Source organism: Fringilla coelebs (assembly GCF_963513975.1).
Source record: "Fringilla coelebs genome assembly, chromosome: Z".
NCBI lineage: Eukaryota > Metazoa > Chordata > Aves > Passeriformes > Fringillidae > Fringilla > Fringilla coelebs.
Genome location: NC_140031.1, coordinates 37,431,683 through 37,450,638, shown reverse-complemented (window position 1 = coordinate 37,450,638; position 18,956 = coordinate 37,431,683). Strand labels below are relative to the sequence as shown.

General features: G+C 41.6%; 1 protein-coding gene across 1 annotated transcript in view; it reads right to left on the bottom strand.

Moving 5' to 3' along the window:
- NTRK2 (neurotrophic receptor tyrosine kinase 2) overlaps positions 1–18,596 on the bottom strand; it is a gene marked incomplete at both ends in the record, with an annotated part of 194,013 nt that extends 175,417 nt beyond the window's left edge. Inside the window, one exon of the mRNA XM_084224831.1 lies at positions 18,388–18,596. Within this exon, the coding sequence (XP_084080957.1) occupies positions 18,388–18,596 (209 nt within the window). The remainder of the gene's footprint in view (positions 1–18,387) is intronic.
- Between the last annotated feature and the right edge of the window lie 360 nt (positions 18,597–18,956).

Genomic DNA, 18,956 nt, shown 5'->3' with positions numbered 1-18,956 from the left:
TACAGGAAGAAAAATTTCACAGGGGAAATCACACAGTCCAGGAAAAAGAAATCAGTGGAAACTGCAATTTTTCAGACATTCTGGGCAGAAAAGTATGCCTGATTTAAGGGATACCTTGCTAAAGAGTCCATACATTTCAAAATATTGGCCTAGTCCCAGAAAAATTTAAAAAGAGATTGACATCTTGTGCTTTCACATGCATCACAAACTAACCAAAGATGCAGGTTCTCATAAAATGAATGAGTCTTTCTTTGTTAGAAGAAAACTTTTCTTCAGTCAAAGCATTTTTTAGAACTTATTTAAAGGGAGTTGTGGTGAATTAGTAAGAAGGTATATTGCACTTCCAAAGGCAATCCATGCACCTGTGCTGGTACATGGATTGCCTTGTTAAGAGAAATTCACTGTGTTTCTAAATCCCAACAGAAGTCCGGGAATCCCATAAGTTGGGTTGGGCTCTCCTCCAAAGCTGCAGTTCTGACTTGGGCTATGCTCTCACCATGCACCAGGAAAAGTAAAAAGTTTCCCCTAATGGCATCCATTGTCCCTTGGGAAAAAGAAGGGCAGTAAAAAGAATTCATGATGCTAGATGGAACACATTACTACAGCATCATATGACATCGACTGCTCTGCAAGACTTTTCAGAATAAGATTAACAAAGTGTATCCATTAGAATATGAGACCTTTGCTTTTCGTGTTTCCTTTCCTGAATTTTTAAGGCAGAGTAATTTAATAGCTCAATATATACGAATCTATTTTGTTTGGTTGGGGTTTTTTTGTGGATTGGTAAGTTTACGTACTTTGCCGAGTAACAGTGATGAAATAGTATATAAAACATCTATCAATTCCTTCATCTAAGAGTCTTGCAAGTCAGTGAACATACTTCCTTTAAACAAGCCCTGAAGAACTCATTTTTGAGTTAAATACCATCCATCTTCTCTGCCATTTGGTCCATATAATGCTAAAGTAAAGTTACGCAAAGGTTTCAAAGGTGCCTTCCTCATCCTGTCCTCAGTTATCAAACAAAAGTAATCCTGTCAAGGTCAAATAGAGATAGGGAAATCACATAAGAGCAGGAATCGAGGAAAATGGACAGTGAAACACAAAGTATGAAGAGCCTCAGATTTAAAGAAAAGAAACAGAATAACCAGTTGCACTAGCTAAGAATCACGCTGTCAAAAACGCCCCAAAATAAAACAGAAACAAAAAAACAAACCAAACAAACAAAAAAAAAAATTTAAAAAACCACCAAAACCCCAAACCCAACAAAGACTGCCAAAACGCAAATCCATCACTTAAACACTCATATCACCCATCCAAATCTGAGACTGCAATTTTAATCACATAAATATTTAACTAGAACTACTCACTACAAGAAACTCCAGAACTTGACATAACTTACAATGTTACACAAAAATTTGTTAGTGTATTACATCCTGTGTTAAGCCTCGGTGTAAAATAGTTCAGCTGTGCTGAAGCCAATGATGCTTCACAATTTACATCAAACACAAATTTTAGTATGAGCACACAATCTATATAAAAAGATTGGTATCAGTCCATCACGGACCAAACAAATTATATTTGGGAAGTAATAGTATGAGTTTGTGGTATCTTCTTTCCTTCTTTTATTGCACCCCTTAGAAGAAACCCTAGGTGGGGGAGAGCAAGGCATTCTTTATTTTGAGCTGGTACTGGTTTCTCTAAGATGAATGATTTATAATTCTAGTTTCTAGCTGAAAGAACCAAAAGACACCATCGCTTTTCCAAATCATACTGGTTGGGACCCAGTAGAATTTTTGTCTAACTAATTCAATAACTCCTCTGCAATACACTTGTAAAAACACTCTCAGTACAGAGCACAACAGTAAAGCAAAGTTCATGCACTTGGAACTCCTTGAAGAAAGAGTGGACAGACATAATTTACCATAAGCAGGTCACATCCTCTTACACTTCCCTACTCACTTAACAAGTCTGTTTCAAGTTAAGCCTTTGCAGCTATGTCATAGCAGTGAGAAAGAAAAGAGTAGAATGATGTAGTTGTACCCTATAAGGGAAATTGCTCTTCTGTTTAATTTAGAGGGAGATCTGAAACAAAACCTCTCCCTAAATGAAGTCTATTTTTACCTTCTTCACAACTACTTTACCTTAATGTTACTTATCATCAAACATTAATACTCTAAAAGCTTTGACTTGGAGTGGGCGACACTGAGAAATGTAATTTGCCTGCCTGCCCTTAAGAATATCAACCCTCTTCTTTAACGGAACATTTTTACTGTAGCACAAAAGAAAAACATACTGACTCACAGCTGGCTGAAGTCACGTGAAGAGCTTGGAAGCTCCCACTGCACACCACAGCACTGTTGCACTGCCAGAACCTGGCTGGATAGCACCAGACAGACCACATATATCAGTTCACAAATACTGCCTGCCACGTCTAAATCAAGCCCTTAGCTGCCTACAAAGCTATTTGCTTGATTACACTGTAGCACTCTGCATCTCCTTCAATGAGTAGTCAGTAAACAATAATTGTCTTCAGACCCTTAATTTAGTCTCACCATTGTAAACTACTGAATAATTCTAATAAAGGGATTCAGAATCACACACCTAGGTTACACATTGCAACCTACAATACTTTGTTCATCTCACCACACTTCAGCAGCTACTGAATAATGCCACACACTCACACTTCACCATTGTCACAACATTTTGGAAACAATAGTTTAAAATCCTTATCTATAAGAGTCAACTCCTCCAAGTAAGATCTCCTTTGAGAGGGTGGTCTTCACTTATGTTCATTATAAAAATGAAAGGATACAGATTATGTTTAACATCAGTGAAACAACTTCTGAACTGCAAAAGCATGAAGAGAAAGTGGGTTCTGATGTTTAAAGCCATCTAGACTATTTAATGTTCCTTAGTAATTCAAAAAATGGATTCCATGCTTTTCCATTCCAACTTTCAAATATTTTCCTTAATCTGAATATAAAAGGCCAGCAGAAATATGCCTTCCTAACTTACTTACTCTATTTCCTCCTGCTTAATGTATGTTAAGGTATACTACTCCATCTGGAGCTATAGGGACATGTTGGAAAAAAACTAGCACATGCTAGGCTTAACAACATAGATGCAAGCAAATAACGTTGTAGTGCAGCTCCAGAAGTAATTCTGTTGCCAAAAAACTCCCTTTATGGGACACATATTTTCTTAACACTCCAAAAAATAAATCAATTATAGGTCTAGCTCTAGTTAATACAAAAAAGATTTTAAAGTTAATAAACACTCACTGGCGAAATGAACTGAATTCTGAACTATAGAAAAAATTTATATTCCAAGTTGTTTTTTCACTAAGTCTTTAGGGGACAAAGGCAGCACACTTCAGGCATTGAACTGTCAGTAGATTAATTACCATTTAATGACAGGTCACATATGTCCCTAGTCTAGACTACTGTGAGAGCTGTGTGTTAATATTGAGAATTAAACATTGCATAAACTGGTGCCATATCTTCTTACAAACTCAAATGTGGTACCAAGTTCTTTAAAAGGTAGTCTAAAACTAAGAGACATTTTCAACAAATGCAGACTGATTCATTATTACACATTAAGATCACATAAAATTTGTAAACTTGATACAATACTTAATGAAACCTGGCATATTGAACTGGGTTACATTTGTAGCCCCTCTGAAACCAAGTTTAAAATAATGCTGAAGCACCATGAACTCACAGTGGAAAATGAAGCACCGAGTTGCATATCAGGAATGTAAAGTTTCAGACAGATGTAGGCATCAATGCTATAATCTCTGCTCAATCAAGAAATCTTCCTGCATAGGACTAAGCTTCCTCTTGGAAGGAAATGCCTAACAAGTAATGAGTGCAATACAGACACCCAAATCCAGCAAATATTCTACAAATACACAAGCTTACTCCAATTATTTTATTCTATTTTGCTTCCTCCATCTGGTACCATAAGTACGATATTTAATGAGGATAACTTCAGGAAACAGAAACTCTACTGCTAGAGGAGCGTGCCATATAACTCAGGAAAGATGCAGTGTGTCAAGACTACCCACGGTGGACCTACCTATCATTCAGAGATTTTACCAGTGCTTGACTCCTCCTTTGGCTGCCCAGTGTCTCCTGACAAATTCTGAGCAAGTGCTGCAGTGGTTTTTTGGTTGGTTTTTTTTGGCTTTTTTGTTTGGTTGGTTGGTTGGTTGGTTTTTTTTGTTTGTTTTGGTTTTTTTTTTTTTTTTTGTTTTGCTTTGTTTTGTTCATTTGTTTTAAACTGTGAATCACCCTGTGTTTCACAAAAAAAACCCTGGTTCCCACTATCACATGTTCCCTAAGGGCTTTTCCTCACATTTAGAGTATTTAACCACAAGTCACAGAAGAGTTCAGGAAATAGCTCTCCACGTGCCAGTACAGCAGCTCTGGAGACAACATAATTATCTCTGGGATCTTTCTTCACAGACACAGGCACGTGCATTTTCTCAGCAAATCCTCCACGTCCCATACTCAGGTAAACATATGTCCCATACTCAGGTAACTCGTTGTTCAGGACAATCTGGAACTCAACATCTCACAGGCAATGTCAGAGATCAGTTAATTTCAAGAATTCCCTGTTCTTGATGTGTGGCACATTCTGTGCCACAGCAATATACTATTATCCTATTAGAAGCACATAGCTGCCACTGCAAATTGATTCTCCAAAGCCATCATCTTGAACAATTAGTGCCAACCCACCAGTTTAAAGCCGAAGAAAACAGGAATTCAGTGGAGATACCAATCTTGTTTTGGCACTCCAGGAGCAGATCTATGCTCTTGCTAATGACTACAACTGCCTGGAAAATGGGAAGTCCATGCCTGGAAAATCGGAAGTTTCCAGCCAACCTCAGTTCCTGCTTTACAGCATGAAGGCAAAAGTAAAAATAAATGAATATGCCTGGAATGCAAAGTTGAAAGAAAGTTACTGTAAGACAGGGAAAATGAAACATAATATACCCTCGGTCTTACTTATAGTTCAGTTTCACTTCAAGGTGTTTGTTTTATTCTCTTCAGAGAGCAGGCTACCAAACCAAGCAAACTCTCAAGATATTTCATGCAGCTTTCAGACTTAAGACTTATGCTCTTGATGAGCTCTGTCTTCAGAATTACTTTCCCCCAAATGCATGCATAGCTTATTAAGTATTTTCTCCATTTAGAGACCTGTCCTCCCCTTTGAGATCCCCAAGTTTGTACATTTGATATTGCATCAAGACATGAATTTTTGATGTTTTTCCAGGAATACATGACAGCTACAGACTTGTTTTTCCTTAGCAAAGATATTTTGGAAATGTTGATACTCCTTTTTATTGTCAGAAGGCCAAATGACCTACTATTCTAAAAGATATATCCTAATCTCTGACGTTATACTTATCTCCAAAACAAGTTTTCATCCCCTGTGTATGAAATAATCTATGCAGATTGCTAGGATGAGGCTTAAACTCCATACAGACCCTTTATAATATATATGCTAAAAATCACACAGTAAATTAACATACAAAAGGAGAGTAGTGAAGGTGGCTTTCCATTATTTCTCAACAGAAAGCAGCCATAAAACTAATCTTTATTATTGTTGTTGTTGATGATGTTATTATTTCCTTACAAGGATGAAAGAACATCTCAGAGGAATGAATAAATACAAATAAAAGTGACAGTTCTTTCTCCTGCAGAACCACCTTGTCTTCAAAAAATAATGATGCAAATAGTCTCTTTTCAGCACTTGCATTCACCATCTCTATAGCTGTCACTGGCCTTGATGCAAATGAGAATGGAAAAACATCCACTCCACAAGAGCACAGTAATACTTCAGACAGCCATCCCTTACATGCATCTTTTTAAGTCCCTCAGTGAATCAAAACATTAAAGCTTCTTGATTGCTGTCAAAACCTTGGAATTCTCTTCCGTTCAGGTGCCCATACTCAGTAACTTTCTGGAAGAGATGTCTTTGGTAGCTGCAAATCCTTTGGAATAAGATAGTATTTCTGATATATATCAGTATTCCTCACAACAGTTTTTCCTGTCTCTGGGTTATGACATATTCAGTATTCCTTGACTCTTTCAGTCAACATAAGACATTCCTTCTGAAATCTCCTTTGAAGTCAGTTTTCTCTCACATATGCAGTTCCCACTGTTTGACATTAATATTGGGCTTTATTCAGTTTAAAATTACTGGCTATTAGAATATCAAATACTCCAATCAGTCTGCTCTGGATCATTGGATCATCAAGACATATATCTGCACCTGCTACCCTGTTTAATGTCTCGTTCACTGCATGCAGTGCACTTCATGCCAGATAGACATCAAAAGGCAGTACTTCCAAAGGGTGGAGCGAAGATGCAAAATTTAAAGCCCTCTGTCCAGGAAAATCCATCTATATCTTGTTAATACATTACATTTGCTGAACAATTTGACTCCTGACATCTCAAAACATAGACCCCTTTCCATTAGCCAGCAAAAAGTTTCTTTCTTCTGTTTTTATTTAAGAGAGCCTACATGTGGTCATAACCTCTACCTCTTTTCTGTGCAATTATTACATAGGGAACCCAACAAATAGATGGTTTTCCATTCTGCAAATGATACCATCTGCTGCCATGGTTCACAACTGGTTTCCCATACTCCCTTCCAAGACCTGTGAAACATCCTCTGCAGCCCTAATCACAGATCTGTGCCTTCTCCAAGACACTCTGGTCTATTAATGAAAAACATACATGAATAGAACTTCACATTGTGTTACTGAAGCATTCCAAAAGGGTTGTGGGTTGTCTTTTTCATGTTTACTTCACCCTGTCTAGCATCAGAAGAGGTTGCCACTTTCTGTATGACGACACTAATCTTATCACTTAAATTTAGCCTATGCGTTTTTCAGAGAATGTTTCAACATCATTTGTCGGTGCATTCTTCAGATGCACCTTTCAGATGCATTCTTCACTGTTTCACATTTGTGTGCTCTTCACAGTTTCCTATTTCACTTTACCACATTTATTTACATTATAGTATAATCCACTTTTCGTTGTAGCTGGCCAAGCTTTTGAATTCATAGCTTCTTCTATTAGCATTATTCCACTTGAAGAATCCTGTTCTTCATTTAATATAAGTAGTTTCTTACTTGCACTGCATATATTAGCATAATGATGTGTTTATTATGCACAATTGTCAGAATCCAGAATATTTCTAATACTTGTGCTGACTGCCACATTGCTGCTACTGTTTCCTTTCCACATTCCTGTACTAGGCCAGTTTGATTTTGAGCAAATTCTCTGTCACAATGGTACACCCAGACAACCATCCTGTTTCTTGAGTTTTCTCTTTGTATTTCTGTTTGTTCTGCTATGTGACATATGCAATGCTCCTTCTAGACTGTGATCAGCTTGTACTCATAAAGCCTGCTCATGGCTGCTATTTGTTGTTAAACTTCTGAGGTAAGGAAAGTACACTATTTCGTAAGCATTTATTTTAATTATATATTACGTATTACGTATTACATATTACACATGATAGTTTCAAACCTGAGATCACCTTGTCTACCGTTTTGCCTTCAAATGAAACACTTACCCTGCAGATACCTCTTTCACAAGATGACATCTTTAGTAATTCTTCAACCTTCTTTACTACCCCTGAAAAGCTGCCTTCTCCTCACCACTGCTACTTTCACAGTATTCTTCATGTACTTTTAGAGCTTTTGTCCCTGCCACTGCTTATGAGGGGAGTAGCACTTCTGTCATCCTCAGCCTGTTCCTGCTTATGGTTCTCATGACTGCACCTCAGTACCAGACACACCTTTCAGCATTCCTCCATCCTACACATCCTCTGCAGCAGTGCCCCTGGCCCAAAAAACATAGGTGCTGATGGTGAAGCGTTCACCTGCAAATGTAAGATAGATTAGTATTTTGATGATACCTCCAACTGCTGGGATTCTCACCTCCTAAAACTTTCATTTTAGGCACATTTTAGTGTGAAGAGCAACACTGCTACAAGTCAAACTGTTCATTAGAACTCATGAGAATATGCAGAAGTGCTCTAAAGGAGGCAAAAACTCTGCACGTAACCAAACCATGCAACAGAAGGAACAACTCTCCTGTGTCAATGCAGACAGGAATGCTATGAAGAGTTGGGAGAAATGTTGGGAGTCTTTCTTCCACCCACACCAACCTCTAAGGCAAGCAGCATCTATTTCTTCACCTGTGTTACCTTCATATCCCCTAGATGACATAAGCTTCAGGCAACAAGACAGTCATAGCACACAAACACGATCCAGGATTTGCAGTGATGTTTATAGCAGAAGTAGTATCCAGAATTAGTATTTTCTGCTTAGGTGGCTTGATGCTGCATGGATTTGCGTCAAGTCAAAATGTTTGTAATTTTGTAATTTTGCTATATTCATAAATAATGGCAAAACCATCACCAGCCAGTCAAGGGAAGGGATTGTTCTGCTTTACACTGCACTGGCCATACCTTGAATATCGTCTGCAATTTTGGACACCACAGCATAAGAACGATATTAAACTGTTAGAGACCATCCAGAGGACAGCAACAAAGATGGTGAAGGGTCTTGAGGGGAAGCCATATCAGTAGCAGCTGAGCAGCTGAGGCCACTTGTTGTGTTCAGCCTGGAAACTGAGGACAGAGCTCACTGCAGTTACAACTTCCTCATGAGGGGAAGAGGAGGGGCAGGCACTGATGTCTCCTCTGTGGTAATCAGGGAATGGCCTGAGGGAATGGCCTGAAGTTGTGTCAGGGGAGGTTTAGGTTGGATATTAGGAAAGGATTTTTCATCCAGAGGGTGGTTGGATGCTGGAACAGGCTCCCCAGTGAAATGGTCACAGCACCAGCCTGGCAGAGTTCAAGAAGCATTTGGACAATGCTCTCAGGCACAGGGTGTGACTCTTGGGGATGGTGCTCTGTGCAGGACCAGGAGCTGGACTCAGTGATCCTTGAGGGTCCCTTCCAACTCAGCATATTCTGTGACTCTGCAATATGTGCACAATAGAGTCTTAGAAAGATGCTTACTTACTACCATTCTAAACTTAAAACTCTTAAAACATATGTTTATACACATTACATAGTTAGACCCACAGAGTCAACAAAACTGCTCCCAGCTGGAGGGTGCATACAGTATGTATGTTTACCAGGCGAAGATCGTTGTATGCATAAGGTGTTCCAAAACCTGTTTCTAAAAATTAGAAGAGGCAAGACTGGAGAGGAGAATAGGAGATTAATAGGCAGTAGACTATTCACCCACCTACTGAGTGAGGAAGAGGGAAAAAAAAAAAAAAGACATCTTTTTATGAGGATGAAGACCACACATTTGGAGGAAATGCTGTAAATAATGCTCCAGTGGCATCTGGGCCACCAGATTCAATTTCTTCATCTCCCTAAGGAAACATGATTCCAGTCTCTCAGAAGATACCATATTTACAAAGCCATCTGAAAGAGAGCAATCTCCACCTTACCTGTTTGTGCTGTTCTCATTTTGGCTGTAATTTAACACTCAGTGAAGCAGGAGCAGGACTCAGCTGTCTCACTACACAAATAAGCATCACAGCTTCTTAGCTAAACAGACTGTCCTGCTCTCTGACCCAAAAGCACATTTGAATGTTCTATGCCAAAGAAGGCAACTCAGACAGGAAGAACCAAAGCAAGCCCACATCTGTACACCATACAGGACCAGCAGTTAAGATGCTCACATGGTTAAGACCTTGATTCAGACTTAGATCTATGCTCTCCTTCTAGCAGAGCAGCTCTTCATATGCATGCTGAAATGGTTCACCTAGGACCACAAAATCAGTTTGCCCCACACTACATCCCTGCTTGCCAAAAGGAAGGTCTTGCTCTTGTCCCTCACCCCAGTGAACTAAGTCCCCAATGTTTTCTCAACAGTCAGTGAGGATGAAAGGGGATAACTGCATGGGGTAATGTGCAGTGGGAACCTAATTTAGCCTCCTGAATCACTTCCTGGAAGAAGCACATTCTCCATTGTGGAGAGTAGCCCCTTGAGTTAAATGCCTTAGCTACACAGTTAGTAGGGAGTTGCCAGATTTTAAATGCTGAGGTCTGAGACTGTCCCAGACGTGATTAGTAGGTGCAGTGCACGACATCCAGGGCACATGCTGTGGGAAGGTCTTCCAGCCCATGCCCAGTAAGTCTGACATGCCCAGTATGTGCACATGATTTATCCGCATATGCTTGCCGTGCCTGTCTGGCATTCAGAAAAACCAGATGGTTGTTGCAAAAGAATGGAAGTCACACCCTCTGCACTCTTCACATGAATCTTCTTGCACAATGTGGGGTAGCCATGCTCCACAAGATACCTGCTGAACACAGCCTCACTTAGTTTGACAGGCATGGTTAGGAAATTAAAAAGGTAAAACTAATTTCATTTACATCTAAAACTGGAAGATTTCTTTTGGCTCACCTGTCAGACGAAGAGGAAAAAGAGGTAAATTTCCCAGCCTCAACTACAGTTCTGTGGACAGATCCTTTCATAAGAAGCTCAGAAGTGTTACCATTTCACTGTTGTCTGTTTCAGCAATAGATTGACTTTGATTAATTCATTGCCTTCCTTTTATTTATACATTACCCAAGTGTATACAATGGACCATATATCCTCTACGAATACATAGCAGGAGCTGCAACTTTTTTTTGCACGAGGAGATTCATTCCAAAGCAAAATTATCTAAAATGTTGTGAAAGGCTCCTGCCTGAAATACTCAATCTTAGCTTCCACTTACCTCAACGTTTTTAATATTCATACAGAACAAAAACACATGAAAGGCAAAAAAACCTACAAGTCAAAAACACATCAAGTAATCGAGCAACAAGCCCCATCTCTTCCAAACTTTAAAAAGGCAGGAAAACGCCTGAATCAAGGCTCCTTTCATCCTTCACATACATACTCTACACTATGCTGGTGAAACACTAACTCCGTTCATTTTTGTCACTGACTTTACATAGGCCAGAACCCCAGCCTCAGCTTCCTGCTGAAACAAAAAGCATCTAACTACCTTGAAAGATCAGGACTAGTTTGCCTTAGCAAAGTAAAGTTTAAGTTTCACATCAAGTCGAAGATTACAATGTCTCAAAGTGCCTCTGAAAATACCTTGGACACCTTTGGCCTGCTTCTTTCCATTTTATCTTATGCTGAAGGAAAAAAAAAAACCTCATTACTTCAGGCCTTATCTAGGAAAAAAAGAATATTGACCTGAAACTTATCTCCAAGAATTTATCTGAATTTATCCTAATAATGAAAACACAATACAGAAACATATATAGCTGAATTCGTATTAATAATATTTAAGTTTCAGCTGTAGCCTCTGCCATGATCAACACTCAATGCAGGTAATTTTCTTAGAAGAAAGTAATAAAAAAATAAATCTGAATTTCCATGGTGTGGCTCCCTTCCAGTAAGTCCACTACAATTGTGCAATGTGATCATGAGATGATTTTGGAGTTCAGCACCTTGCATGGAGGAAGCAGGGCCACAAGTGAGATTGAAATCATGGATTTCAGGAGAGATAACTTTAGCATCTTCAAGGATCTTCTTGGAAGAATCCCACAGGAACAGGTCCTGCAGAGAACAGGGGTCCAAGAGAGATGATCAATAAATATTCAAGCCTCACCTCCTCCAGACTCAAGATCATACGAGTAAGAAATGGAGCAAAGAGGGCGAGAGAGCTGCATGGATCAGCCAAAAACTTCTGTCAAAAGTGAAGCACAAGCAGGAGATACACAGGAAGTGAAAGCAGCAACAGGACACTTGGAACAAATCAAAAGACGCTGTCCTGATGGGCTGCATTCACGAGGAGCTGAGGAGAAGCTGGCAGACACCATAGCGGGGCAGCTTGCAGTTGTCTTGGAACAGTTACGGCGATCAAGAGAGGTGTCTGAGGACTGGAAGAAAGTAAATGTCACCCCCGTCTTCAAAATGGGCAAGAAGGAAGACCCAGAGAACAAGTGGCCGTCTCCAGCTTGATCCTTGGAAAGTGCCTCATTCTGGAGGCCATCTTTATCCACATGGATCCCAAGAGGGTGATCAGAATTAGTTATCATGGATTCAGCAAAGGGGAATCATGCTTGACCAACCTGATTGCCTTCCCTGATGGGACAACTACCTGGATTGACGAGGGCTATTGACTCCAGCAGGGCTTTAGATCCTGTCTTACATGATATCCTCACAGGCAAGTCTAGGAATCATGAACTAAATGAGTGGAGACTGAGCTGGATTGAGAACTGGCTGAATGGCAGATCCCAAAGAGCTGCAATCGGTGCACAAGGTCTAGTTGGAGGCTCATCACTAGTGGTGTCCCCCCAGCGGGGGACACTGGGCCCAGTGTTGTTTAATTTGTTCAGCAGTGATTTGGACAAAGAGACAGAGGCCTCCTCAGCAGGTCATGATGACACAAAGCTGGGAGCAGTAGCCAATATCCCAGAGTGCAGCCTTGACAGGATGGAGAGATGGGCAGAAAAGAACTGTCTGAAATTCAACAAAGGCAAAAGCAGGGTCCTGCACTGGGGAGGAATAACCCCAGGCACCAGCACAGGCTGGGGGTGGATCTGCTGGAAAGCAGCTCTGTAGGGAAGGACCTGGGGTTCCTGGTGGACAACAAGCTGTCCATGAGCCAGCAGTGTGTCCTGGGGCCAAGAAGGCCAATGGTGTCCTGGGGTGCGCTGGGAAGAGCAGTGCCAGCAGGGTAAGCAGGGTGATCCTGTCCTTCTACCCTGGTGCCTGGGTGAGGCACATCTGGAGTGCTGTGTCCAGTTCTGGCTCCTCAGGACAAGAGAGACATGGAGCTCCTGGGAGTGACCAGCAGAGGGCTATGAAGATGATTAAGGGCCTGGAGCATCTCCTGTACACGGAAAGATGGAAGAAGCTGGGCCTGTTCAATCTTGAGAAGAGATCACTCAGAGGTGGTCTTGTCAATGTATGGAAGTATCTGAAAGAACAATGTCAAGGGGACAGAACCAGGCTCTCCTTGGTGGTGTTAAGCAACAGGACAAAGGTAGTGGGCAGAAACTGATGCACAGCAAGTTCCACCCAAATGTGAGGAAGAACTTCTTTATTGTGCAGGTGACCAGGCATTGGAACAGATTGCCTGGAGAGCTTGTGGATCCTCCCTCACTGGAGATATTCAAGAACCATCTGGATACAATGCTGAGCCCATGCTCTAGTAGGCCCTTCTTGAGCAGATGATCCCACCAGTGGTCCCTTTCAACATGACCCATTCTATGATCCTGTGATACTGTAATATTACGACTAATAGTAGCTATGTAAAAACACAGAAACTCCATATGTGCGTTTCAGGGCAGGCAGTAGTTTGGTTTGCCTTTTGCAGTTTCTGAAAATATAGATTCATAATCAACCAGGAGTTAGGATGCATCCCAATCATATATGATCATATATAATTTAACAGCAATGTACTACATACATCTGGATGAAGAGATCTTCACAAACATAAGAGCATTCTGTAAAAAAGCATATTCACAACCCAAGCAGTAGAAGGTTTCAAACCTCTATGGATTTATCTCTCCATTTGAAATGCATGTAAATTAGTGAATTTATACAATCTGCTTTGCTTTTTAAAGGGCAGTTTTTAAAGAGCAGTTTTTCAGAGGTAACAAGCTAAATATACATCTGACATCAACAACACACTGAAGCAGTTTTAGAATTCTTTGCTCCATTACCTCCTACATTTTTCCTGCTCGGGCAAGGATATCTGGATGACAACCTTAAGGGCCATACTCTTAGACATTTGTGTATAGAGAGATGACAAACATGGGAGAAAGAATTGCAACTAAAACAAAAAATTAAGGGAGATGGGGGATCCCTCTTTACTTAAAAATGAAATCCAAAATGGAGAAATCAGGTCCATGTTCAGTTACGTAAAATTTTTTTGCTCTACAGTGATTAGGGATCCAGAATATTGCTAAGCTACTTTCTCTGTTACACTTGTCAGCATAAAAATAATGGAGAAAAAATAGAACCTGAGGAATCTGGAAAATGCCATGCTAAAGATATCACAGGCTGCACTGCCAAGCCCTATTTTCTCATTAGAATGGAAAAAAAATCGAAGTTTCTTGAAAACAAGGTGCTCAAGACCAAATCTTTCATTTCAGTATAGACATCCCAAACCTTTTTCAAAATTCTTGAGTGACCAAAGATATTGAGGGAGAGACTGTTCTTGCCACCCTGCCCAATGCTAACTGCCTTCTGAAGGATAATGCTCTCTTCGAGCCTCATGAGATGTTTTGTCTCTGCCTGATTGAGACAGCTTCAGTGGAAACCCTTAGGAGCCCCATCAGTCCTCACAAACCAGAAGGGCAATGTCTAGAACAAGACATACAAAAGGTTCCCTGGGAGCAAAAAAAAAGAACATATACAAAATTCAGTGCTTTGTGATCCCGGAGTATTTTTAGAGCCTAGACATTACAAAACTGATTTTCACAGTGCTTACTTTCAACTCACCTTAACCAGTTTCCCAGATCTTTAAAGGAAGTTAAAAAAAAAAAAAAAAAAAAAAAAAGGACAAATTCCTAAATGAAGCTATTATGTCACCACTGTCCAAAATGCCTTTAATAATTTGTAGCCTGGTGTCTCATGTTTTATTATACAATTCCAAGTCACCAGAAATAACTTTTCAATCCAGCCAAGTCATGCAATGATGCACAGCCAGAAGTTGCTTTGCAGAGGAAGGGGCTAGAGGCTGAGGAGCCTTGTAGACAGTTTTATATGACATTAAATCTACAACAGTCTCAAAATCGAGAATAAAAAAGACTCAAAATACCAACAGCTCTGAGCTTCAATGAATTTAAACATGCTCTTTTTTTTAGCACAAGCTCACATGACTTGTTAAATAATTTACTCTATAAATTACTTATCCTGTCTTGCTTATTAACAATTCTAGAGTGCTTTATATAACTGCATTAGAAATTTATTTTGTGGTTTTGAAATGTACGCAATACACAATCACCTCTCTTTTAATAGGCAAGAGCTTAAAAGTCACCTACTATTTTGTTGGCAAGCAGTTCTTCCTGAAAAACACCAATTAATTTCAAACCTCATTCACCTGAATAATCATAAGTATACATATTAATGACTTGACAGCAGAACTGTGAAGCTAGGCCAGGAATATACTTGTACTGCAACATGTCACTTTTAAATCAAAGCCTTTTGAAGAGTCATGTACACTGAGATACAAGAGCAATGCATTTTCCTTAATGAGAAAATATTATACTAGTCCTTTTTCAAGAAGTCCTGGCCACTCTAAAAATTTCTAATTTACCATCCTATTAATATTTTTGCATGAGTGATCTCAACAAGGCCTACTTATTTGCCATTGTGTCTACAACACATGGATTTTACAAATCTGATAAAGTAATTTTGCTTTTGTCATTCTTGCTCCTTGGCTTTCAACGTATCAATGACTGATTCCATTTATCCTAATGCAGAATCTCACTCTGGAGTTGAATTTGTCTCAAATAATAACAAAGTGACCAAACAAATAATTACAAGTACAGTCTGTTATGATAAGCACCAGTACTTGCTTTCCAGATAAAGACCAGCCCACACCATCATCTTAACCAACCGGGCAAATCTAAAATCTGTCTCATTTACTGTAGTGGAACACTATGCAAAAACAGCCAGGAAGGGAAAGAGTGAGAGAGATGACTAAGAAAGCACCAGGCATAAATACTCTTATGCCCTCCCACACCAAGTTTCAGCAGCTGGCCTTCATAGGCAGAAGTACCCTCTCCACAGATTTGGATGCTGGATCTGAGCAGGAATAGCTGGACTGGGATGAGACTGCTTATAAACTCTAAAGTACAATCCACCTGTGGACCAAAAGAGTGAAGCACCTGAGTGTTAGGTTGTGGAGGCTGCCAGATACGCGCTACCTCACGTCTGTTATTCCTGCTGCACCATTCCATCTTCTTCCATTTCTTAAAGCCAAGTGGAAAACCCTGGCTGCCCACTCACATCCTGCCTGCTCAGTGCCATCCACCTGGACCACAGCCAATCCTCTGCACCACCACGGGTTTCACACACACACACTGACCATGCAGCTATCCCAGCACTCCCAGTGCCTGGGCTGGGCTAAAGACTGAACTCAGGACCCACGCCACGGGTGCCTGTGGGTGTTTAGCCTAGGACTGCAGGACGCACCCCTGTCAAGACCAGGACATAACCAATAAGTATAGGATTGATTTCCATAGATACTCACAGAATATACATGAATAAGTTCTTCAAATTAATTGTCTTATACTTTTTACATGTTATTTATACCAAGGGAAATTCCACCAGAGACCAACAGAATGTATCTGCAGAGCAGATAAAAGAAGAACCAGGCCTGAAGCTACACTGAAGCTAAGTGAAATGTAACACTCCAGTCTCTTAAACCTGTTTCTTAAGTAGAATTAAGCAAGATCTGCGGTGTTATAAATAGTTTGTCAATCTGTATTGTCAATCTAATACCTACTGTATTAGAACTGCTTCTGTATGTATTTAGTGCTTACTGAGCTCACACAATGAAATAATATGACAGCTACTGCAGTTCAATTTTTAATTTGTCTATTAACTAATTAAAGGGTCCCTGTGTTTTATGTTAAAAGCACACATGAAAATACCATCTTAAATATGTGCAACAGCATCTCCTGAGAAATCCATGACTCAAAATTATTTTTAGATCACCAAACAAAACAATGTGCAATGTCACAGAATGATACAGTAAAAACCAAAAAGAACTGTAAAGAAAATGATGCTTTAAAAAACCCAGACAAACTGAAGACAGAAGTATCAATGTAAAATGACTAGACATGTTTTAAGCTAATCATGGAAGAAAACATATTTACAGTATGTGTTTTCTGTTCTGGCCTTTCAAATCAAAGATTAAACTGGAGATGAAAATTTCTCTGTTACTTCTAAACAGAATGCACTGGATAAAAAGGCTACCAAAGCCTATAAAAATGCATCGCTCAGAGTAATTTTTTTCTCTATTTAAGCAATCTACATAAACATCTGAATCAATAACAGTTATAACTGTTATAAATGGTCTGAGAAAGACTATTTCTTTATCACAGGTCCTAAAAAGTCTCCCAAAGGTAGGCCATACGTGAGTAGTAGAAATGAATGCCTCCAGCTTTTCCCCGAGCAAATGCAGGGAAATGCAGCAAATTGACTTCAACGAACTGCAGGAATGTAGCCCAAAGGCTAGAATTTAATCTAAACTCACACACTATTTCACAGTACTTTTTTATTTCTTCTAAAAGACACTGAAAAACAGAAGAAGAATGGAGAACCAAAATAATGAGAAATCTGTATAGATTTGGGGCATATATGCTGGTATCTTTTACATTAAATGTCACAGAAAACAATTGAAAAACAGGGGTAGGGAAATACAAACAAAACAGCTTGAGATGTTTTTTTCCCGAGATCTATCATCTACACATCCAGTATCCAAAATTTTTTGCTCTGCAAGAGCAATGGACATGAATGCCATGGTGCTCTGAACTGTGAAACTATGCCGGATTTAACACAAAAAGCAGAACTCCCTCATCAAATACTGTCTTCGAGGCCAACGAGGATGGAAGCACCACATGGGAACGTGAGGAAAAAAACTTTTTTCATGACGCTTAATTAGGGTTCTCTAATTCCCTCCCAATTGCTGACAAGCAGCACTATGTTCATTCCTCTGCAGGTTTTGTATTTTTTCCTTCCAGCCACCTCCACTGAGAAGGTCAAAGCAGGTTCGCATTCCTATGGTTAGGGTATGAAAGACAGTTTGCTGTCACTTTCTGGCGCATCTTTTTCTTTACTTTTTTTTTTTTTTTTTTTAATATAAAACAGTGGAAATCTGGGGCGAAGGACAAGCCACACACCAATACTCTCGGTTCGCAGCGATAAGCTGAGGAAACGAAAGTATTAAAAAAAAATTAAAAAAAAAAAAAAAAAAAGAAGAAAAACCCCTCCGTTTCGTACCTGCTGCCGCCGCAGAGGTGCGGGCTGAGCGGTGCGCAACCCGCGGCAGCAGCTGGGGCAATGGTCTGAGGCGAAGCCCCAGCCCCGTCCGCTCCCCGGCTGCCCCGTGGTCCCGCTGCAGCCGGCGCCGACCCCCCGCCCCGGTCCCCGCGACCTGCATCGCGAACAATTAGGATTCATCATCTAAACGGGGCTGGCAGCGGCAGCTCTGGCAAGCCGCGTCCAAATAAAATCACACGGGGCTTTTAGGCTTCCAGCCACCGCATCTGCCCGCGGAGCAAAAGCCTCTGGCGTGGGTCAGTTCCCCTCCGCCCCCGCCCGCAGCTTCCCCCGCCTGCTCCGGCCCGTCGCCCCCGCGCCCGGCCCCGGGCCGTACTCACATTTCGGTAACATTGTCGCCCTCGGCGCTCCTCTGCGGCACGGGGAAGGAGGCGATGCCCGGCGACGACCCCGTGCACCAGATCCGCCAGGAGCTGCACCCACAGGACGCGGGGCAGCCCAGCGCACTCGGCCAGCAGCCCAGCACCAGGCAGCACAAGCCCCACAGCCGCGCCAGGCCGGGCCCCGGCCTCCGCCGCCAAGACACCATGCTCACTCCAGCACTGCCCCGACGGCCTCCTCCTGCTCCCGCCGCCGCCGCCGGGGCGCACGGCCGGAGGGTGCGCAGCCTTCCGCGCCGCGGGCGGGCACCCCGCGGCCGGGGCTCACATGGGCGCGCCGCAGCCGCAGCCACGGGCGCCCCGCGGCTCTGACCGCCCCGGGCGCTGCGCGGGGCGGCGGGGGCCCGAGCTGGGCGCCGCGGCGACAGGGGCGAGCGGGGCCTCCGGCGCGGCGCGGCACCTGCCCCTAGCCCCGCGGGCGGACAGCGGCACCGCCTGCCCCCGCGGCTGCTGCCGATGATGCTGCAAAACGCGCGGGGCGGCGGGGGCAGGTGGAGGAGGCTGCGCTC